Raw genomic sequence first — 15,222 nt, 5'->3', positions numbered from 1 at the left:
CTTTGTATGTTTTTATCTATGTGCTAACTCGTGTGATGATTATTTTAAAACAAATTGTCCCGTGTTCTCACCTGGATGGGTTTTTTTGTTTTGTTTTGTTTTGTTTTTTTGAGACGGAGTCTCACTCTGTTGCCCAGGCTGGAGCACAGTGTCATGACCTCCACCTCCCAGGTTCAGATGATTCTCCTGCCTCAGCCTCCTGAGTAGCTGGGATTACAGGCATGCACCACCATGCCCAGCCAATTTTTGTATTTTTAGTAGAAACAGGGTTTCCCCATGTTGGCCAAGCTGGTCTCAAACTCCTGGCCTCAAGTGATCCACACACCTCGGCCTCCCAAAGTGCTGGGATTACAGGCGTGAGCCACTGCACGCGGCCGAGGACTTTGTCTTGTTCCCACGTGTCCTCCGTGTCTAGAACAGACTAGCTTGGGAGATGCACACAAAATGATCTCAGCCTGCTTTCGTGTGAAGGCCAGGGTGGGCACCTGTATGGAATCGGGGTCTCTGATCTCATTGGAGTGGGTGCCATGCTTCAAAGTTGGGGCCCCCTGGCCTGCCATTCCCCAGCTCTCTGGTCTGACATCAGCAGTGCGTGGCTTAGGAGATGAAGAACGTGGCTTCCCGGCATCCTCTGTTCTCTTTTAGACAAAGGCCTGAGCGAGGACCCACGGCCTGAGGAGAGGCCCGTAGAGGGTGAGGCCCTGTCTACCCCCACATTTCACTCCCGCCCCCACCCCATCTCTCCTCCCCTGCCGTCCACCTCCCTTTGGCCTCTCGGTCTCTTCCTTCTCTCCACCCCATCTTTCTCCAGCACCCTGGTTTTGGAGTGGGAGTCCTGTGGGCTGCCTGAGGTGGGAGGAGATTTAATTAAGGACCTGTCTTCTAGAACCAGGAGGTACCTGGTCAAAGGTGCAAGCAGTTCCCACTGCTAAGGGAAATTGCAAGCCTTTGTTTTTATTACACACCCTGCTGCTTTCCGCAAAAGTTTTAAGGCTGGGAACTGAGCCTCCTCTATCTGGACAAGTAGAATAGAGGCCTGAAAGCACAAAATTGGCTTTGTGTCCATCAGACACGCCCATTCTCAGGAACGTGAGAATTCTCTCCCTGCTGAGAATGGAAGTAGGACAGAGAGAAAGGGAGGCCAACGTGAGGGTGGGTCTGTTTCATCTCTGGAGTATCCTGGAATGTAATGAGTGAGTGTCAGAGGAGAGGTTTGTCACTTCCCCAAACCCAGCCTGGCAAGAGGAACCAGGAAGTCTTAACACAGTTCCACTGCCACCTGGTGGCAGCGTGCTCAATTTGCAGGCTTAGTGTGTACCCACTAGTTCTCAGTCACATACTATACTCAGTCACATACCTAGAAAGACCCATTGTCACTCCTAGTCCACAGAACCTTCCAAATCTTCGTTCAACCTGGCAGTTCCCTAGATTTGATTTCACAAACAAGAATGTGAGCCCAGGAATTGTGAACCTGTCTGCGTGTGCCATTTCTGAGGAAATAAGTTACCCACTGCCACCGCCCCAGCCTTCCCCCATTCCAAGATCCCACCACAGGGCCAATCTTGGTACCAGCAGAGCAGAAACATCAGCTGAGAAGCTGCCACCAAAGAGCCTCAACAGACTGCCTTTTGCCTTCCAGACAGCCACGGTGATGTGATCCGGCCCCTGCGGAAGCAGGTGGAGCTGCTCTTCAACACACGATATGGTGAGCAAGAAGTGGGACAGGGTTGGGGACATCCCAGCCCACCTCCAGCTGCCCTGTTTGCAGAAGGGCTTTGGACCTATCCCCTTGGCCGTTCCCATCCCAGCTGCTCTCTGGGCAGGGACAAGGGAGGGAGGGAAGAGAGGAGCTGGGACCCACCTTAAAAAAAAAAAAGAATAAGATAAGATAACATCAGTGGTGTGCCCGGAATGAGGCTAGGTGCTTCCCCATGTTCTGTTTTTTTTTTTTTTTTTTTTTGAGACGGAGTCTCGCGCTGTGGCCCCGGCTGGAGTGCAGTTGCCCGATCTCGGCTCACTGCAAGCTCCGCCTCCCGGGTTCACGCCATTCTCCTGCCTCAGCCTCCTGAGTAGCTGGGACTACAGGCGCCCACCACCGCGCCCGGCTAATTTTTTGTATTTTTAGTAGAGACGGGGTTTCACTGTGGTCTCGATTTCCTGACCTTGTGATCCGCCCGCCTCGGCCTCCCAAAGTGCTGGGATTACAGGCGTGAGCCACCGCGCCCGGCCTGTTTTTTTTTTGTTTTGTTTTTTTTTTTTTGAGATGGAGTCTCACTCTGTCGCCCAGGCACAATGTCAGCTCACTGCAACCTCCACCTCCCAGGTTCAAGCGATTCTCCTGCCTTACCCTCCCGAGTAGCTGGAATTACAGGTGCCTGCCACCACGCCTGGCTAATTTTTGGGTTTTTTTGGTTGGTTTTTTTTTTTTTGAGATGGAGTCTCGCTCTGTCGCCCAGGCTGGAGTGCGGTGGCCGGATCTCAGCTCACTGCAAGCTCCGCCTCCCGGGTTCATGCCATTCTCCTGCTTCAGCCTCCCAAGTAGCTGGGACTACAGGCGCCCGCCACGTCACCCAGCTAGTTTTTTTGTATTTTTTAGTAGAGACGGGGTTTCACCATGTTAGGCAGGATGGTCTTGATCTCCTGACCTCGTGATCCATCCATCTCGGCCTCACAAAGTGCTGGGATTACAGGCTTGAGCCACTGCGCCCGGCCAATTTTTGTATTTTTAATAGAGACAAGGTCACCATGCTGGCCAGGCTGGTCTCAAACTCCTGACCTCAGGTGATCCACCCGCCTTGGCCTCCCAAAATGCTGGGATTACAGGCGTGAGCCACCGTGCCCAGCCCCCGGTGTTCTTGTATCCCATCTCACAAAATCCCTATGTCCTAAGTCCCACTTTACACATGAGGAGAACTGAGGCCTGGTAAAGGGGTGTGACTTGTCCAAGGCCCCACACTACTCAGTGGCAGAGATCGGGCTCGTTCCAAGGCATGGGTGTTGGGCCATGCCAGCATGTGGGGTTGCTTATGGTGGCAGAAGGGACACTTGGAGGGCCTTACTGGAAGGATGAGGCCCGGTGGACTTGGGGGAAGCGATGCCGAATCTCAGCAGCCATTAGTGGTAGCTTCCGTGCTGCCTGGGCATGAGGGCGCGGACCCAGTGTGGGCTTTGGGGTATCCCTGGGTTGAGGTCTTGTCCCCTGGCTCTGCTATTTGGTGACTCTGTGACCTCAGACAAGTCACGTCGTCTCTGAGCTCCAGGTCCCTTTCCTGCAGGCTGGGGGGCCATTCTTTCTACCTGCCAGGAAGGCTGGCAGACCCTTAAAAGGGCTCTGGCAGCTTTGGCCCCCACAAAGGCACGGGACATGGGTGGAGGTTCCTGGCCCCGTGGCACTGGGTGGCCCTACAGCAGCCATGTCTCCGCAGCCAAGGCCATTGGCATCTCGGAGCCCGTCAAGGTGCCGTACTCGAAGTTTCTGATGCACCCGGAGGAGCTCTTCGTGGTGGGACTCCCTGAAGGCATCTCCCTCCGCAGGCCCAACTGCTTCGGGATCGCCAAGCTCCGGAAGATTCTGGAGGCCAGCAACAGCATCCAGTTTGTCATCAAGAGGTAAGGCCCGACCAGGTCCACGGGAGACAGCACCAGGCCTGCTCAGCACCCGGGGGCAGGAGCAGCACCAAACTGCCATCGAGCGATTCTCGTGCCTCAGCCACCCGAATAGCTGGGACCACAGGTGTGTGCCATGCACGGCTAATTTTTTGATTTTTTTCTGTTTGTTTGTTTTTAGAGATAGGGTCTGGCCACATTGCCCAGACTGTTCTCAAACTCCTGGACTCAAGCCATCTCCTGCCTCGGCCTCCCAAAGTGATTGTAGGCGTGAGCCACTGCACCTCGCCGCAATTTCTTTTTTTTTTTTTTTTTTTTTTACAGAGTCTCACTCTCACTCTGTCTCCCAGGCTGGAGCGCAGTGGTGCGAACTTGGCTCACTGCAACCTCCGTTTCCTGGTTCAAGTAATTCTCCTGCCTCAGCCCCCTGAGTAACTGAGACTACAGGTGCGTGTCACCATGCCCAACTAATTTTTGTATTTTTAGCAGAGACAGAGTTTCATCATGTTGACCGGGCTGGTCTTGAACTACTGACCTCAAATGACCCAGCCACCTCAGCCTCCCAAAGTGCTGCGATTATAGGCATGAGCCACCGCACCAGGCCTTTCTTTTTTCTCTCTCTCTCTTTTTTTTTTTTTTGGCAGCAGGGTATTAGATAGGGTTTGGCTGCAGTTGGCAGACATGAGGCTCCCCAGGCCTGCCAGACTCAAAGCCACCGAGCTGACCCCTTTCGCAGTCTCAGGAGAGCAGTGTTCAGTTTGTCCAGATGCAGAATGGGAACGTCCCATCAGCTCACGGGTTCTCCAGGCTGGCGTGTTGGTGTCCTGGGCCAGGAGCTGGAGGCAATGCCCCATCGTCCTAGGATGGGAAAGTCCAGCAGTGGCTTCTCCAGGCTCTTTCTGTTTCTTTGAGCGTGTTGTGTTTTTGCCAGTGAGGGCCTGGGGCAGCACCCGTGGATATACCCTGTGTGCCCGTGGTTACACCCTGTGTGGGATGGAGAGAAGGAAGAGACCGAGAGGCCAAGGGGAGGTGGATGGCAGGGGAGGAGAGATGGGGTGGGGGCGGAAGTGAAATGTGGGGATAGACAGGGCCTCACCCTCTACGGGCCTCTCCTCAGGCCGGGGGATTTCAGGAACAGTGGCTCATGCCTATAATCCCAGCACTTTGGGAAGCTGAGGTGTGAGGATTGCTTGAGCCCGGGAGTTCAAGACCAGCCTGGGCAACATAGCAAGACTGTGTCACTACAAATTTTTTGTTTTTAAACTCTGGTGTGGCAGCACATGCCTGTAGTCTCAGCTACTCAGGAGGCCGAAGCAGAAGGATCACTTGAGGCCAGGAGTTCCAGACTAGCATGGGCAACATAACGAAACCCCATCTCTACAAAAAAAAATTTAAATTAGCTGGGCATGGTGGTGCACACCTGTAATCTCAGCTACTCAGGAGGCTGAGGTAGGAGGATCACTTAAGCCCAGGAGGGGTTTGGAGGCTCCCGTGAGCTATGATTGCACCACTGTACTCCAGCCTGGGTAACAGAGTAAGACGTCTCCTCAAAAAAAAAAACTCGTAAAAAAACAGGGAATGGGAGGATCATATTTCTATTATGTGTTTGTTACTTCTGTGTTACTGTAATAGCATACATTTAGGCTTGGTTTACAGCTAGGCATGATGGCTCGTGCCTGTAATCCCAGCACTTTGGGAGGCTAAGGTAGGCAGATCACTTGAGGTCAGGAGTTCGAAACCAGTCTGGCCAACATGGCGAGATCCCATCTCTGCTAAAAATACACAGATCAGCCAGGTGTGGTGGCTCACGCCTGTAATCCCAGCTGTAATCTCCCTGTCATCAGCAGAGGCATGAGAATCACTTGAACCCGGGAGCTGAGATCATGCCACTACATTCCAGCCTTGGCGACAGATCGAGACTCTGTCTCAAAAAAAAAAAAATTAGGATTGGTTTGCTTGAAAACGGCAAGAAAGAAGAGACTCTTAAGGGTTTGTTCCTCCTGGGAAATAGATGGTTCTCAGACTGGGAGACTCACAGCATCATTTTTGCATACAGTGGCGAGGAGACCCGCTGGGACAGGGAGCTCTTCTCCAGGGCCTGCTCTATGCCAGGAGGGAGGCTGCTGCTCCACGACACACAAAGACCAGATAGCAAAAAGCTATGCAACAGGGCTGGAGAGCAAGAGTCGTGATTCATGCAGTAGAATCAAAGGCTTCAGCAGGCCAGGGTGAAATGCAGCCACATGCCCGGTGTGTCTGGGCATATTAAAAGGAAGATTGAGGCCACGCCCAGTGGCTCACACCTGTTATCTCAGCACTTTGGGAGACGGAGGTGGGCAGATCACTTGAGATCAGGACTACTGAAAATACAAAAATTAAGGCTGGGATCGGTGGCTCACACCTGTAATCCCAGCACTTTGAAAGACTGAGGTGGGTGGATCACCCAAGGTTGGGAGATCGAGACCAGCCTGACCAATATGGAGAAACCCCATCTCTACTAAAAAATACAAAATTAGCCGGGCGTGGTGGCGGGTGCCTGTAATCCCAGCTACTTGGGAGGCTGAGGCAGGAGAATTGCTTGAACCCAGGAGGTAGAAGTTGCAGTGAGCCGAGATCGCGCCATTGCACTCCAGCCTGGGCAACAAGAGCAAACTCTGTCTCAAAAAAAAAGAAAAGAAGGCCGGGCGCGGTGGCTCAAGCCTGTAATCCCAGCACTTTGGGAGGCCGAGGCGGGTGGATCACGAGGTCAGGAGATCGAGACCATCCCTGGCTAACATGGTAAAACCCCGTCTCTACTAAAAATACAAAAAACTAGCCGGGCTTGGTGGCGGGCGCCTGTAGTCCCAGCTACTCGGAGGCTGAGGCAGGAGAATGGCGTGAACCCGGGAGGTGGAGCTTGCAGTGAGCCGAGATCACGCCACTGCACCCCAGCCTGGGCGACACAGCGAGACTCCGTCTCAAAAAAAAAAGAAAAAAAAAAGAAAAGAAAAGAAAAGAAAAATTAGCCAGGCATGGTGGCATGCACCTGTAATCCCAGCTATTCGAGAGGCGAAGAAAGGAGAATCACTCGAACCTGAGAGGCGGAGGTTGCAGTAAGCCAAGATCACACCTCTGCATTTCAGCCGGGGGGAACAGAGTAACACTCTTGTCTCAAAAATAAAATAAAATAAAAAGGGAAGATCGCATTTCAGGTGGTTTAAGGATAAACTCGTGATAGACATATAGCCCATCAGATGTGTGAAAACATAGGGAAATAAAGATTCACAAGAGAATATGTGTAATTATAGTACAGTAATTGGCTCTACTATATACATGTATAGTACTGTACTGGTTGAAGGAGAGCTTCCTTCAACAAATTCCCAGCCTGGGCAACATGGTGAAACCCCATCTCTAGGAAAAAAAAAAAAAAACATAGCCAGGCTTGATGGTGCACACCTGTAGTCCCAGCTACTCGGGAGGCTGAGGTGGGAGGATCGCTTGAGCCAGGAGGTCGAGGCTGCAGTGAGCCTTGATCGCACCACTGCACTCCAGTCTGGGTGGCAGAGTAAGACCCTGTCTCAAAAAAAAAGTTTTTAAATTTTTTTTTTTTTTTTTTTTTTGAGACGGAGTCTTTGCTCTGTCACCCAGGCTGGGGTGCAGTGGCGCGAACTCGGCTCACTACAAGCTCCGCCTCCTGGGTTTACGCCATTCGCCTCAGCCTCCCGAGTAGCTGGGACTACAGGCGCCCGCCACCTCGCCCGGCTAGTTTTTTGTACTTTTAGTAGAGACGGGGTTTCACCGTGTTAGCCAGGATGGTCTCGATCTCCTGACCTTGTGATCCGCCCATCTCGGCCTCCCAAAGTGCTGGGATTACAGGCGTGAGCCACCGCGCCCGGCCAAAAGTTTTTAAATTTTTTAAAAGCTACATTTTGTCCAGGCGTGATGGCTCACGCCTGTAATCCCAGCACCTTAAGAGGCCCAGACAGGAGGATCGCTTGAGCCCAGGAATTTGAGAGCAGCCTGGGCAATGTATCAAGACCCCATCTCTACAAAAAATTTTAAAAATTCTCACACCTGTAATCCCAGCACTTTGGGAGAACAAAACAGGAGGGTCACTTGAGGCTAGGAGTTCAAGACCAGTCTGGTCAACATAGCAACCCCATCTCTATTTTATTTTTAAAATTAAAAAATTAGACAGGTGCAGTGGTATGTGCCTATAGTCCCAGATACTTGGGAGACTGAGGCAGAAGGCGGAAGAATCGCTTAAGCACAGAAGGTCCAGACTGCAGTGAGCTCTGATGGCATCAGTTCACTCCAGCCTAGGTGACAGAGCAAGACCTCGTCCCTTTAAAAATACAAAGAGAGGCCGGGCATGGTGGCTCGCCCCTGTAAACCCAGCACTTTTGGGAGGCTGAGGCAGATGGATCACTTGAGGTCGAGAGTTCGAAACCAGCCTGGCCAGCATGGTGAAACCCCATCTCTACTAAAAGTACCAAAAATTAGCTGGGCTTGGTGGTGCACACCTGTAGTCCCAGCTCCTCAGGAGGCTGAGGCTCGAGAATCTCTTGAACCTGGGAGGTGGAAGTTGCAGTGATCTCAGATTGCATCACTGCACTCCAGCCTGGGCGACGGGGTGAGACTCCTTCTCAAAATAAATAAATAAATATATAAAGAAATAAAACGCAAGAGACAAACAAACTAAAAAACCATCCTGGGCACCTGCCAGGTCCTGGGCTTGCAGCCCAGTGGTAAATGCCACCAAGTCCTGCCCTGGAGTTGCCAATGTCATCTAGACAAAAATCAAAATATCATGTCAGGTAGAGATAACTGCTGTGACAGCATATAACTCAGAGTGAGGAGGAGAGAGGGACAGGAGGAACCTGGATAAGGAGGTGACATTGGAGCAGCAACCCAATGAAGTGAGAGGGACAGCCACTGTGCGTAGTGTGGGGACAGGCCAGGCGCAGTGGCTCACAGCTGTAATCCCAGCACTTTGGGAGGCCAAGGCAGGCAGATCACGAGGTCAGGAGTTCAAGACCAGCCTGGCCAACATGGTGAAACCCAGCCTGTACTAAAAATACAAAAATTAGCTGGGCGTGGTGGCGTGCACCTGTAGTTCCAGCTACTCAGGAGGCTGAGGCAGGAGAATCGCTTGAACCCGGAAGGCAGAGGTTGCAGTGAGCCGAAATCACGCCATTGCACTACAGCCTTGGTGACAGAGGGAGACTCTGTCTCAAAAAAATTAAAAAGACTATGGGGACAGAGAAAAAGTCATGCAAAGTCCCTGAGGCAAGAACATGCTTGTGTGTTTGAAGGCTCACAAGGTGCCCTTGTAGCTGGTACAGGGTGAGTGAGGGAAGGATGGTGAGAGTGAGGCCCAGGAGGTTGCAGGGGACCAGGCGTGGTGGCCCACGCCTATAATCCTAGCTCTTTGGGAGGCTGAGGTGGGAGGATTGCTTGAGCTCAGGAGTTTGAGACCAGCCTAGGCAACATAGTGAGACCCTATCTCTATAAAAAAGAAAAATAGGCCAGGAGCGGTGGCTCATGCCTGTAATCCCAGCACTTTGGGAGGCCAAGGAGGGTGGATCACCTGAGGTCAGAAGTTCGAGACCAGCCTGGCCAACATGGTGAAACCCTGTCTCTAAAAATACAAAAATTAGCCAGGCATGGTGGTGGGCGCCTATAATCCCAGCTACTCGGAAGACTGAGGCAGGAGAATTGCTTGAACCCGGGAGACAGAGGTTGCAGTGAGCTGAGATCGCACCACTGCACTCTAGCCTGGGCGACAAGAGCAAAACTCTGTCTCAAAAAAACAAAAACACAACAAAACAAAAAAATATCAAAGAATAAAAATAAAAAGGTAGCAGGGGCCAGATCACATGGGTTCTGGGCCAGCTTAAAGAGTTTGAATTTTATTTTATTTTTTAAAAATTCTTAGAGACAGGGTCTCATTCTGGTTTCTTTTTGCTTTCTACGCCCACTCCCTCAAACCATAAACCAGTGGCACCCAGGCAGCTTGAGGTTAGCTGCCAATTCAATAGCAAGTCCTCAAGAATGACATTTTTTATGGTTTTGTGCAGAAGACAGCTTGTACTCATGATCATTGGTTTTTTGGGTTTTGTGGGTTTTTTTTTTTTTTTTTTTTTTCGATTTTTTGAGACAGAGTCTCACTCACTCTGTTGCCCAGGCTGGAGTGCAGTGGCGTGATCTCGGCTCACTGCAACCTCCCGCTCCTGGCTTCAAGCGATTCCCCTGCCTCAGCCTCCTGAGTAGCTGGGATAACAGGCGCATGTCACTACGCCTGGCTAAATTTTGTATTTTTAGTCGAGACGGGATTTCACCATGTTGGCCAGGCTGGTCTCAAACTCCTGACCTCAAGTGATCCGTCCACCTTGGCCTCCCAAAGTGCTGGGATTAGAGGCGTGAGCCACCACTGCCGGCCTTTTGTGGGTTTTTTTGAGAAAGAGTCTTGCTCTGTCATCCAGGCTGGAGTACAGTGGTGCTATCTCGGCTCACTGTAGCCTCCACCTTCCAGGTTTAAGTGATTCTCCTGCCTCAGCCTCCTGAGTAGCTGGAATTACAGGCGTGAGCCACCATGCCTGGCCATGAGCATTTGTTTTAAGAGATAGGTCTTTCTGTAGCCCAGGCTGGAGTGTACTGGCACAGTCATAACTCACTGCAGCCTTAAACTCCTGGGCTCAAGCAATCCTGCCTCAGCCTCCTGAGTAACTGGGACGTCAGGGGCACGCCACCACACCTGGCTAATTTTTGCATTTTTTGTAGAGAAGGAGTCTCGCTATGTTGCCCAAGCTGGTCTCAAAGCAATCCACCTGCCTCAGCCTGCCAAAGTGCTGGGATTACAGGTTGAGCCACCGCACCCAGCCATGAGCAGTTTTTAAAGTCACGATGGCTTTCTCCACCTGTCATTTGGAAAGGGAGGCAGGTTAGCGCAGTGGCCAACGGGAGAGGCCGTCTGGTAGGTTTGAGGCCAGCTCCTCCGGTTACTCCCTGTGGCCTTGGCAGCCGGCTGTGCTATTTGAGCGGAAGCACTGTCGCTGCTCGGGCCTGGACTCAGGCTCTGCCCAGCTTCGGCCTCTCTGAGGTTACTGTTGGGAAGTCGCTTCCCCTTTCGGAACCTGAGTTCTCCCATAAACAGGAGAGGCCTAAATGCAGTCCGAAGCCTTTTCTAGCTCCCGAGACTGTGGTTCAAGGCAGGGCTATGCTTCCCGCTCCCAGCCCTGGCCCCGTGACCTCAGCTGTGTGCCTGGCACTGTACAGAAGCCTCAGAGATGCCCACCGCCAGAGCGGGCACCAAATCCTCATCTACTGGGGACCCAGGGGGTGACTTCCCTGAGAGTTTGGCCTTTGGGCTTACTCCCAGGAAGAGACTCCTGGGTGTTGCTGCTTGATTACCCCTGTGACAGAGAGCTCATTACCTCTCCAAGTCCATTACCTCTCCAGAGAGCTCATTACCTCTTCACTCCGTGGCCCACCCTGCCATCCCCCAACAACCCCCCTCTGGCCAGCATGATTTTCCCAGTGTCCTCTACCCACCACAAACCCCAGCCCCACAATAGGCTTGCTCTAACAGGACAAGTTGTGCTGAAGATGGGGCCTTTAGAAGCACTGCTGTATGATAAAGAAGGTTGACTCATGTCTGGCAGGGCTTTCTGGAGTCTGTGGAGCTAAAGACATTAGTAGAATACAAAGCTGGGCTTGGTCACTGGCGCTCCCGACTGCAGTGACACAGCAGGTCTCAGATGTGAGCCGTAGATCTCAGACCTTTCCAGCTCGGAGTTCTTGCTATGTAGTGGGCCGCGACTGTTTCTACACTTTATTTGTTTATTTATTTAGAGACAGAGTCTTGCTCTGTCACCCAGGTTGGAGTGCAGTGGCGCTGTCTCAGCTCACTGCAACCTCCGCCTCCCGGGTTCAAGCGATTCCCTTCCCTCAGCCTCCCAAGTAGCTGGGATTATAGGCGCCTGCCACCACACCCAGCTGATTTTTGTATTTTCAGTAGAGACAGGTTTCACCATGTTGGCCAGGCTGGTCTCAGACTCCTGACCTCAAGTGATCCACCCTCTTCAGCCTCCCAAAGTGCTAGGCTTACAGGCATGAGCTACTGCACCAGACCTTGTTTCTACACTTTAAACCAGATCCATGGGAGGCCCCCTGAGGCCGCCTGCTCCAATCCCAGGCAGCGACAATTGTCCAGTGTCCGGGGAGCAGGAGTGAGATATCAGATGGACCCGTTCAGGACTGGGTGGGTCTCACTCCTGGCTGGATCCTTCAAGCCCAGCGCAGCCCCCTAGATTCCACATGTGGAGCGGCAGGGACTCCAGGCCTGAACTGTGCAGAGCCAGGAAGGTCCACTGCAGGGATGTGCAGACCGAGGCCCAGAGGGGAGGGCTGGGCAGTCCCAGAGACGCTTGGAGGGACCTCTGTGATAGCCCCGCTTGTGTTTTCCAGGCCCGAGCTGCTCACTGAGGGAGTCAAAGAGCCCATCGTGGATAGTCAAGGTACCCAGCATGGGGTCGTGGGCTGCGGTGTGGGTGGGCAAGGGAGGGCCCCAGGGGCCTCTGCCACCAGCCTCTCCTCCTGCTGCCTCTGTCCTGCTCCCATCCTGGCCCTGGCATTCTCCCCACACCCCTGCACTGGGTTTCCCCTAACGATGCCATCTTGGGTCCCAGGAACTGCCTCCTCACTTGGCTTCTCTCCCCCTGCCCTGCCCCCAGAGAGGGATTCCGGGGACCCTCTGGTGGACGAGAACCTGAAGAGACAGGGCTTTCAAGGTAAGGTTGAGCTCGGGGAGGTCTGTTGTCCCCGGCACCATGACCTTGATCTGGTTTGGGTTTGGAGGGCCAGGCTGGAAGTGGGGAAGAGCTGGCCCCCAATCTCAGGGCCTAAGGAACCAGGCAAGCCAGGTAGGCAGCCCAGGCCCGGCCGTTCCGTGCCAGCTCTGTGTTAGAGACTCCAGGGGACAGGGGGTGCCTACAGGTGGACGGTGGGGGGTGGGAGGGTACAGGGCCCAGGAGCCTGCGTGACCCCCCAGCCCCACCCCGGGAGGTAGCTGACACCCCCACTCCTGATTCAGCAATCAGCTGTGGTCTTTGAAATCACAATAGGAGCCAGGCGCAGCACCTCACGCCTGTAATCCCAGCACTTGGGGAGGTCAAGGTGGGAGGATCACTTGAGGCCAGGAGTTTGAGACCAGCCTGGGCAACATAGAACCCATCTCTATGTCTATTTCTAAGAAGAGAAATCAGAGACCGAGTGCAGTGGCTCATGCCTGTATTCCCAGCACTTTGGGAGGCTGAGGCGGGTGGATCACTTGAGGCTAGGAGTTCAAGCCCAGACTGGCCAACATGGCGAAACCCCGTGTCTACCAAAAAAATACAAGAATTAGGCGAGGCGGCATGTACCTGTGATCCCAGCTACTCAGGAGGCTGAGGCCAGAGAATCTCTTGAACCTGGGAGGTGGAGGTTGTAGTGAGCAGAGATCGCACCACTGCACTCCAGCCGGGGTGACAGAGCAAGACCCTGCCTCAAAAAAGAGAAAGAGAGAGAGAGAGAGATGGTGGTCTGGGATCCCTCCAGCACATGCCGGCACTTGTTTGTTTGTTTATTTGTTGTTATGGAGTTTTACTCTTGCTGTACAGGCTGGAGTGCAATGGTGCGATCTCAGCCACTGCAACCTTCGCCTCCTGGGTTTAAGCGATTTTTCTGCCTCAGACTCCTGAGTAGCTGGGATTATAGGCGCACACCACCACACCAGGCTGATTTTTGTATTTTTTTTAGTAGAGACGGGATTTCACCATGTTGGCCAGGCTGGTCTCAAACTCCTGACCTCAGATGATCTACCCGCCTCAGCCTCCCAAAGTGTTGGGATTACAGGTGTGAGCCACTGCACCCAGCTTTTTTTTTTTTTTTTTTTGAGACAGAGTATTGCTCTGTCACCCCGGCTGGAGTGCAGTGGTGTGATCTCTGCTCACTACAACCTCCACCTCCCAGGTTCAAGGGATTCTCTTGCCTCAGCCTCCTGAGTAGCTGGGATTACAGGTACGCACAACCATGCCCGGCTAATTTTTGTAGTTTTAGTAGAGATGGGGTTTCACCTTGTTGGCCAGGCTGGTCTCCAACTCCTGCACTCAGGTGATCTTCCCGCCTCGGCCTCCCAAAGTGCTGGCATTACAGGCATGAGCCGCCGTGCCCGGCCACACTTGGGGGTTTTTAATGAACACTCTCTGGGTGAGGGTGGCTTGGTGGTTCATGCCTGTAATCCCAGCACTTTTGGAGGCTGAGGCAGGCGGATCACTTGAGCTCAGGGGTTTGAGGCCAGCCTGGGCAACATGGCGAAACCCCATCTCTACCAAAAACACAAAAAAGAAATTAGCCAAGTGCAGTGACACACGCCCGTGGTCCCAGTTACTCAGGAGGCTGAGACAGGAGAATCGCTAGAGCCTGGGAGGTGGAGGTTGCATTGGGAGCTGCCAGGCCCGTCCCCTGTGTCTGTGGGCACTGCCCGTCCTCCACCATCTGCTAGATCAGCTGGGCTTCCGTTCCCTCCCTTGTCTCCAGCCCCCCAGTGACTTCATGAAGCCCCTGCCCCCTGCTCGCCAGCCCGGGGCACAGGACTCCGCACTCCATGGTGTCCCTCCCCTCCGGGGTTTATTTATTGGTTTGGTGGTTTTCAAATGTCAACAGTTAACTTAATTTCCAACTCATCACTGTTGTGGCAACAGTGCATGTCCTTCTGGAAAACACACATCTCCATCAAGACGTTGGTGCTGAAGGACCTGAGGGGCCCACTCCAAAGATCCGTTAATTGCCGGAGAAGGAGTTCCCCATAATTAGAAAATCATCTTCCTTAGAAGTCACCAAGTGCCTTTTCACTGAACAGCCCAAACCCATAATCGTTTTGCGCTTTGCAGAAAATTACGACGCGAGGCTGTCACGGATCGACATCGCCAACACGCTAAGGGAGCAGGTCCAGGACCTTTTCAATAAGAAATACGGTAAGCAGCGCAGAACCCCCGGGGAGGGACACGCAGCTGCTGTGGGCAGAGAAGTGGGAGGCTTCCCAGTTCCAGCTGAGGGCATTTCTGGGGAAACAGTTCACCCCTTTACACGTATTTCTTGAGCATTTACTACATGCCAGGCACTGTCTCAGGCACTGGGGATATTGCCGTGAATAAAACAGACACAGTCCCTGTACTCATGAGCCTTGCAGACCAGTGAGGTGAGACACACTTTCAACTACTACACACAGAATTTAATAGACAGGGGCCTGGCTCGGTGGCTCATGCCTGTAATCTCAGCACTTTTGGAGGCTGAGGCAGTTGGATCACTTGAGCTCAGGAGTTCGAGGCCAGCCTGGGCAACATGGCGAAACCCCGTCTCTACCAAAAATACAAAAAAGAAATTAGCCAGGTGCAGTGGTGCTACTCAGGAGGCTGAGGCAGGAGAATCGCTTGAGCCTGGGAGGCGGAGGTTGTAGTGAGCTGAGATCGTGCCATTGCACTCCAGCCTGGGCAACAGAAGCGAAACTCTGTCTCAAAAAAAAAAATAAAAGCGGGGGAGCATACAACATGGGAGCATATTGGTGTGGCTTTTTCTTTCTTTTCTTTTCTTTTTTTT

The 15,222-nt window shown here is 52.8% G+C and overlaps 1 protein-coding gene across 3 annotated transcripts in view; it reads left to right on the top strand.

Moving 5' to 3' along the window:
- GTF2IRD1 (GTF2I repeat domain containing 1) overlaps positions 1-15,222 on the top strand; it is a 145,569-nt gene that overhangs the window by 87,497 nt on the left and 42,850 nt on the right. For 2 of the 3 annotated variants that reach the window (XM_031665466.1, XM_031665465.1), the window contains exons 15-20: positions 646-693; positions 1,640-1,705; positions 3,426-3,609; positions 12,055-12,104; positions 12,276-12,377; positions 14,517-14,600. In XM_031665466.1, coding sequence (XP_031521326.1) covers positions 646-693; positions 1,640-1,705; positions 3,426-3,609; positions 12,055-12,104; positions 12,276-12,377; positions 14,517-14,600 — 534 coding nt within the window. The remainder of the gene's footprint in view (positions 1-645; positions 694-1,639; positions 1,706-3,425; positions 3,610-12,054; positions 12,105-12,275; positions 12,378-14,516; positions 14,601-15,222) is intronic. The other variant, XM_031665467.1, reaches the window with a different exon arrangement.

The sequence above is a fragment of the Papio anubis genome, chromosome 4, assembly GCF_008728515.1.
Source record: "Papio anubis isolate 15944 chromosome 4, Panubis1.0, whole genome shotgun sequence".
Lineage (NCBI taxonomy): Eukaryota > Metazoa > Chordata > Mammalia > Primates > Cercopithecidae > Papio > Papio anubis.
Note: the sequence above shows the minus strand (reverse complement) of the source record. Positions and strands in the feature narration are given on the sequence as shown.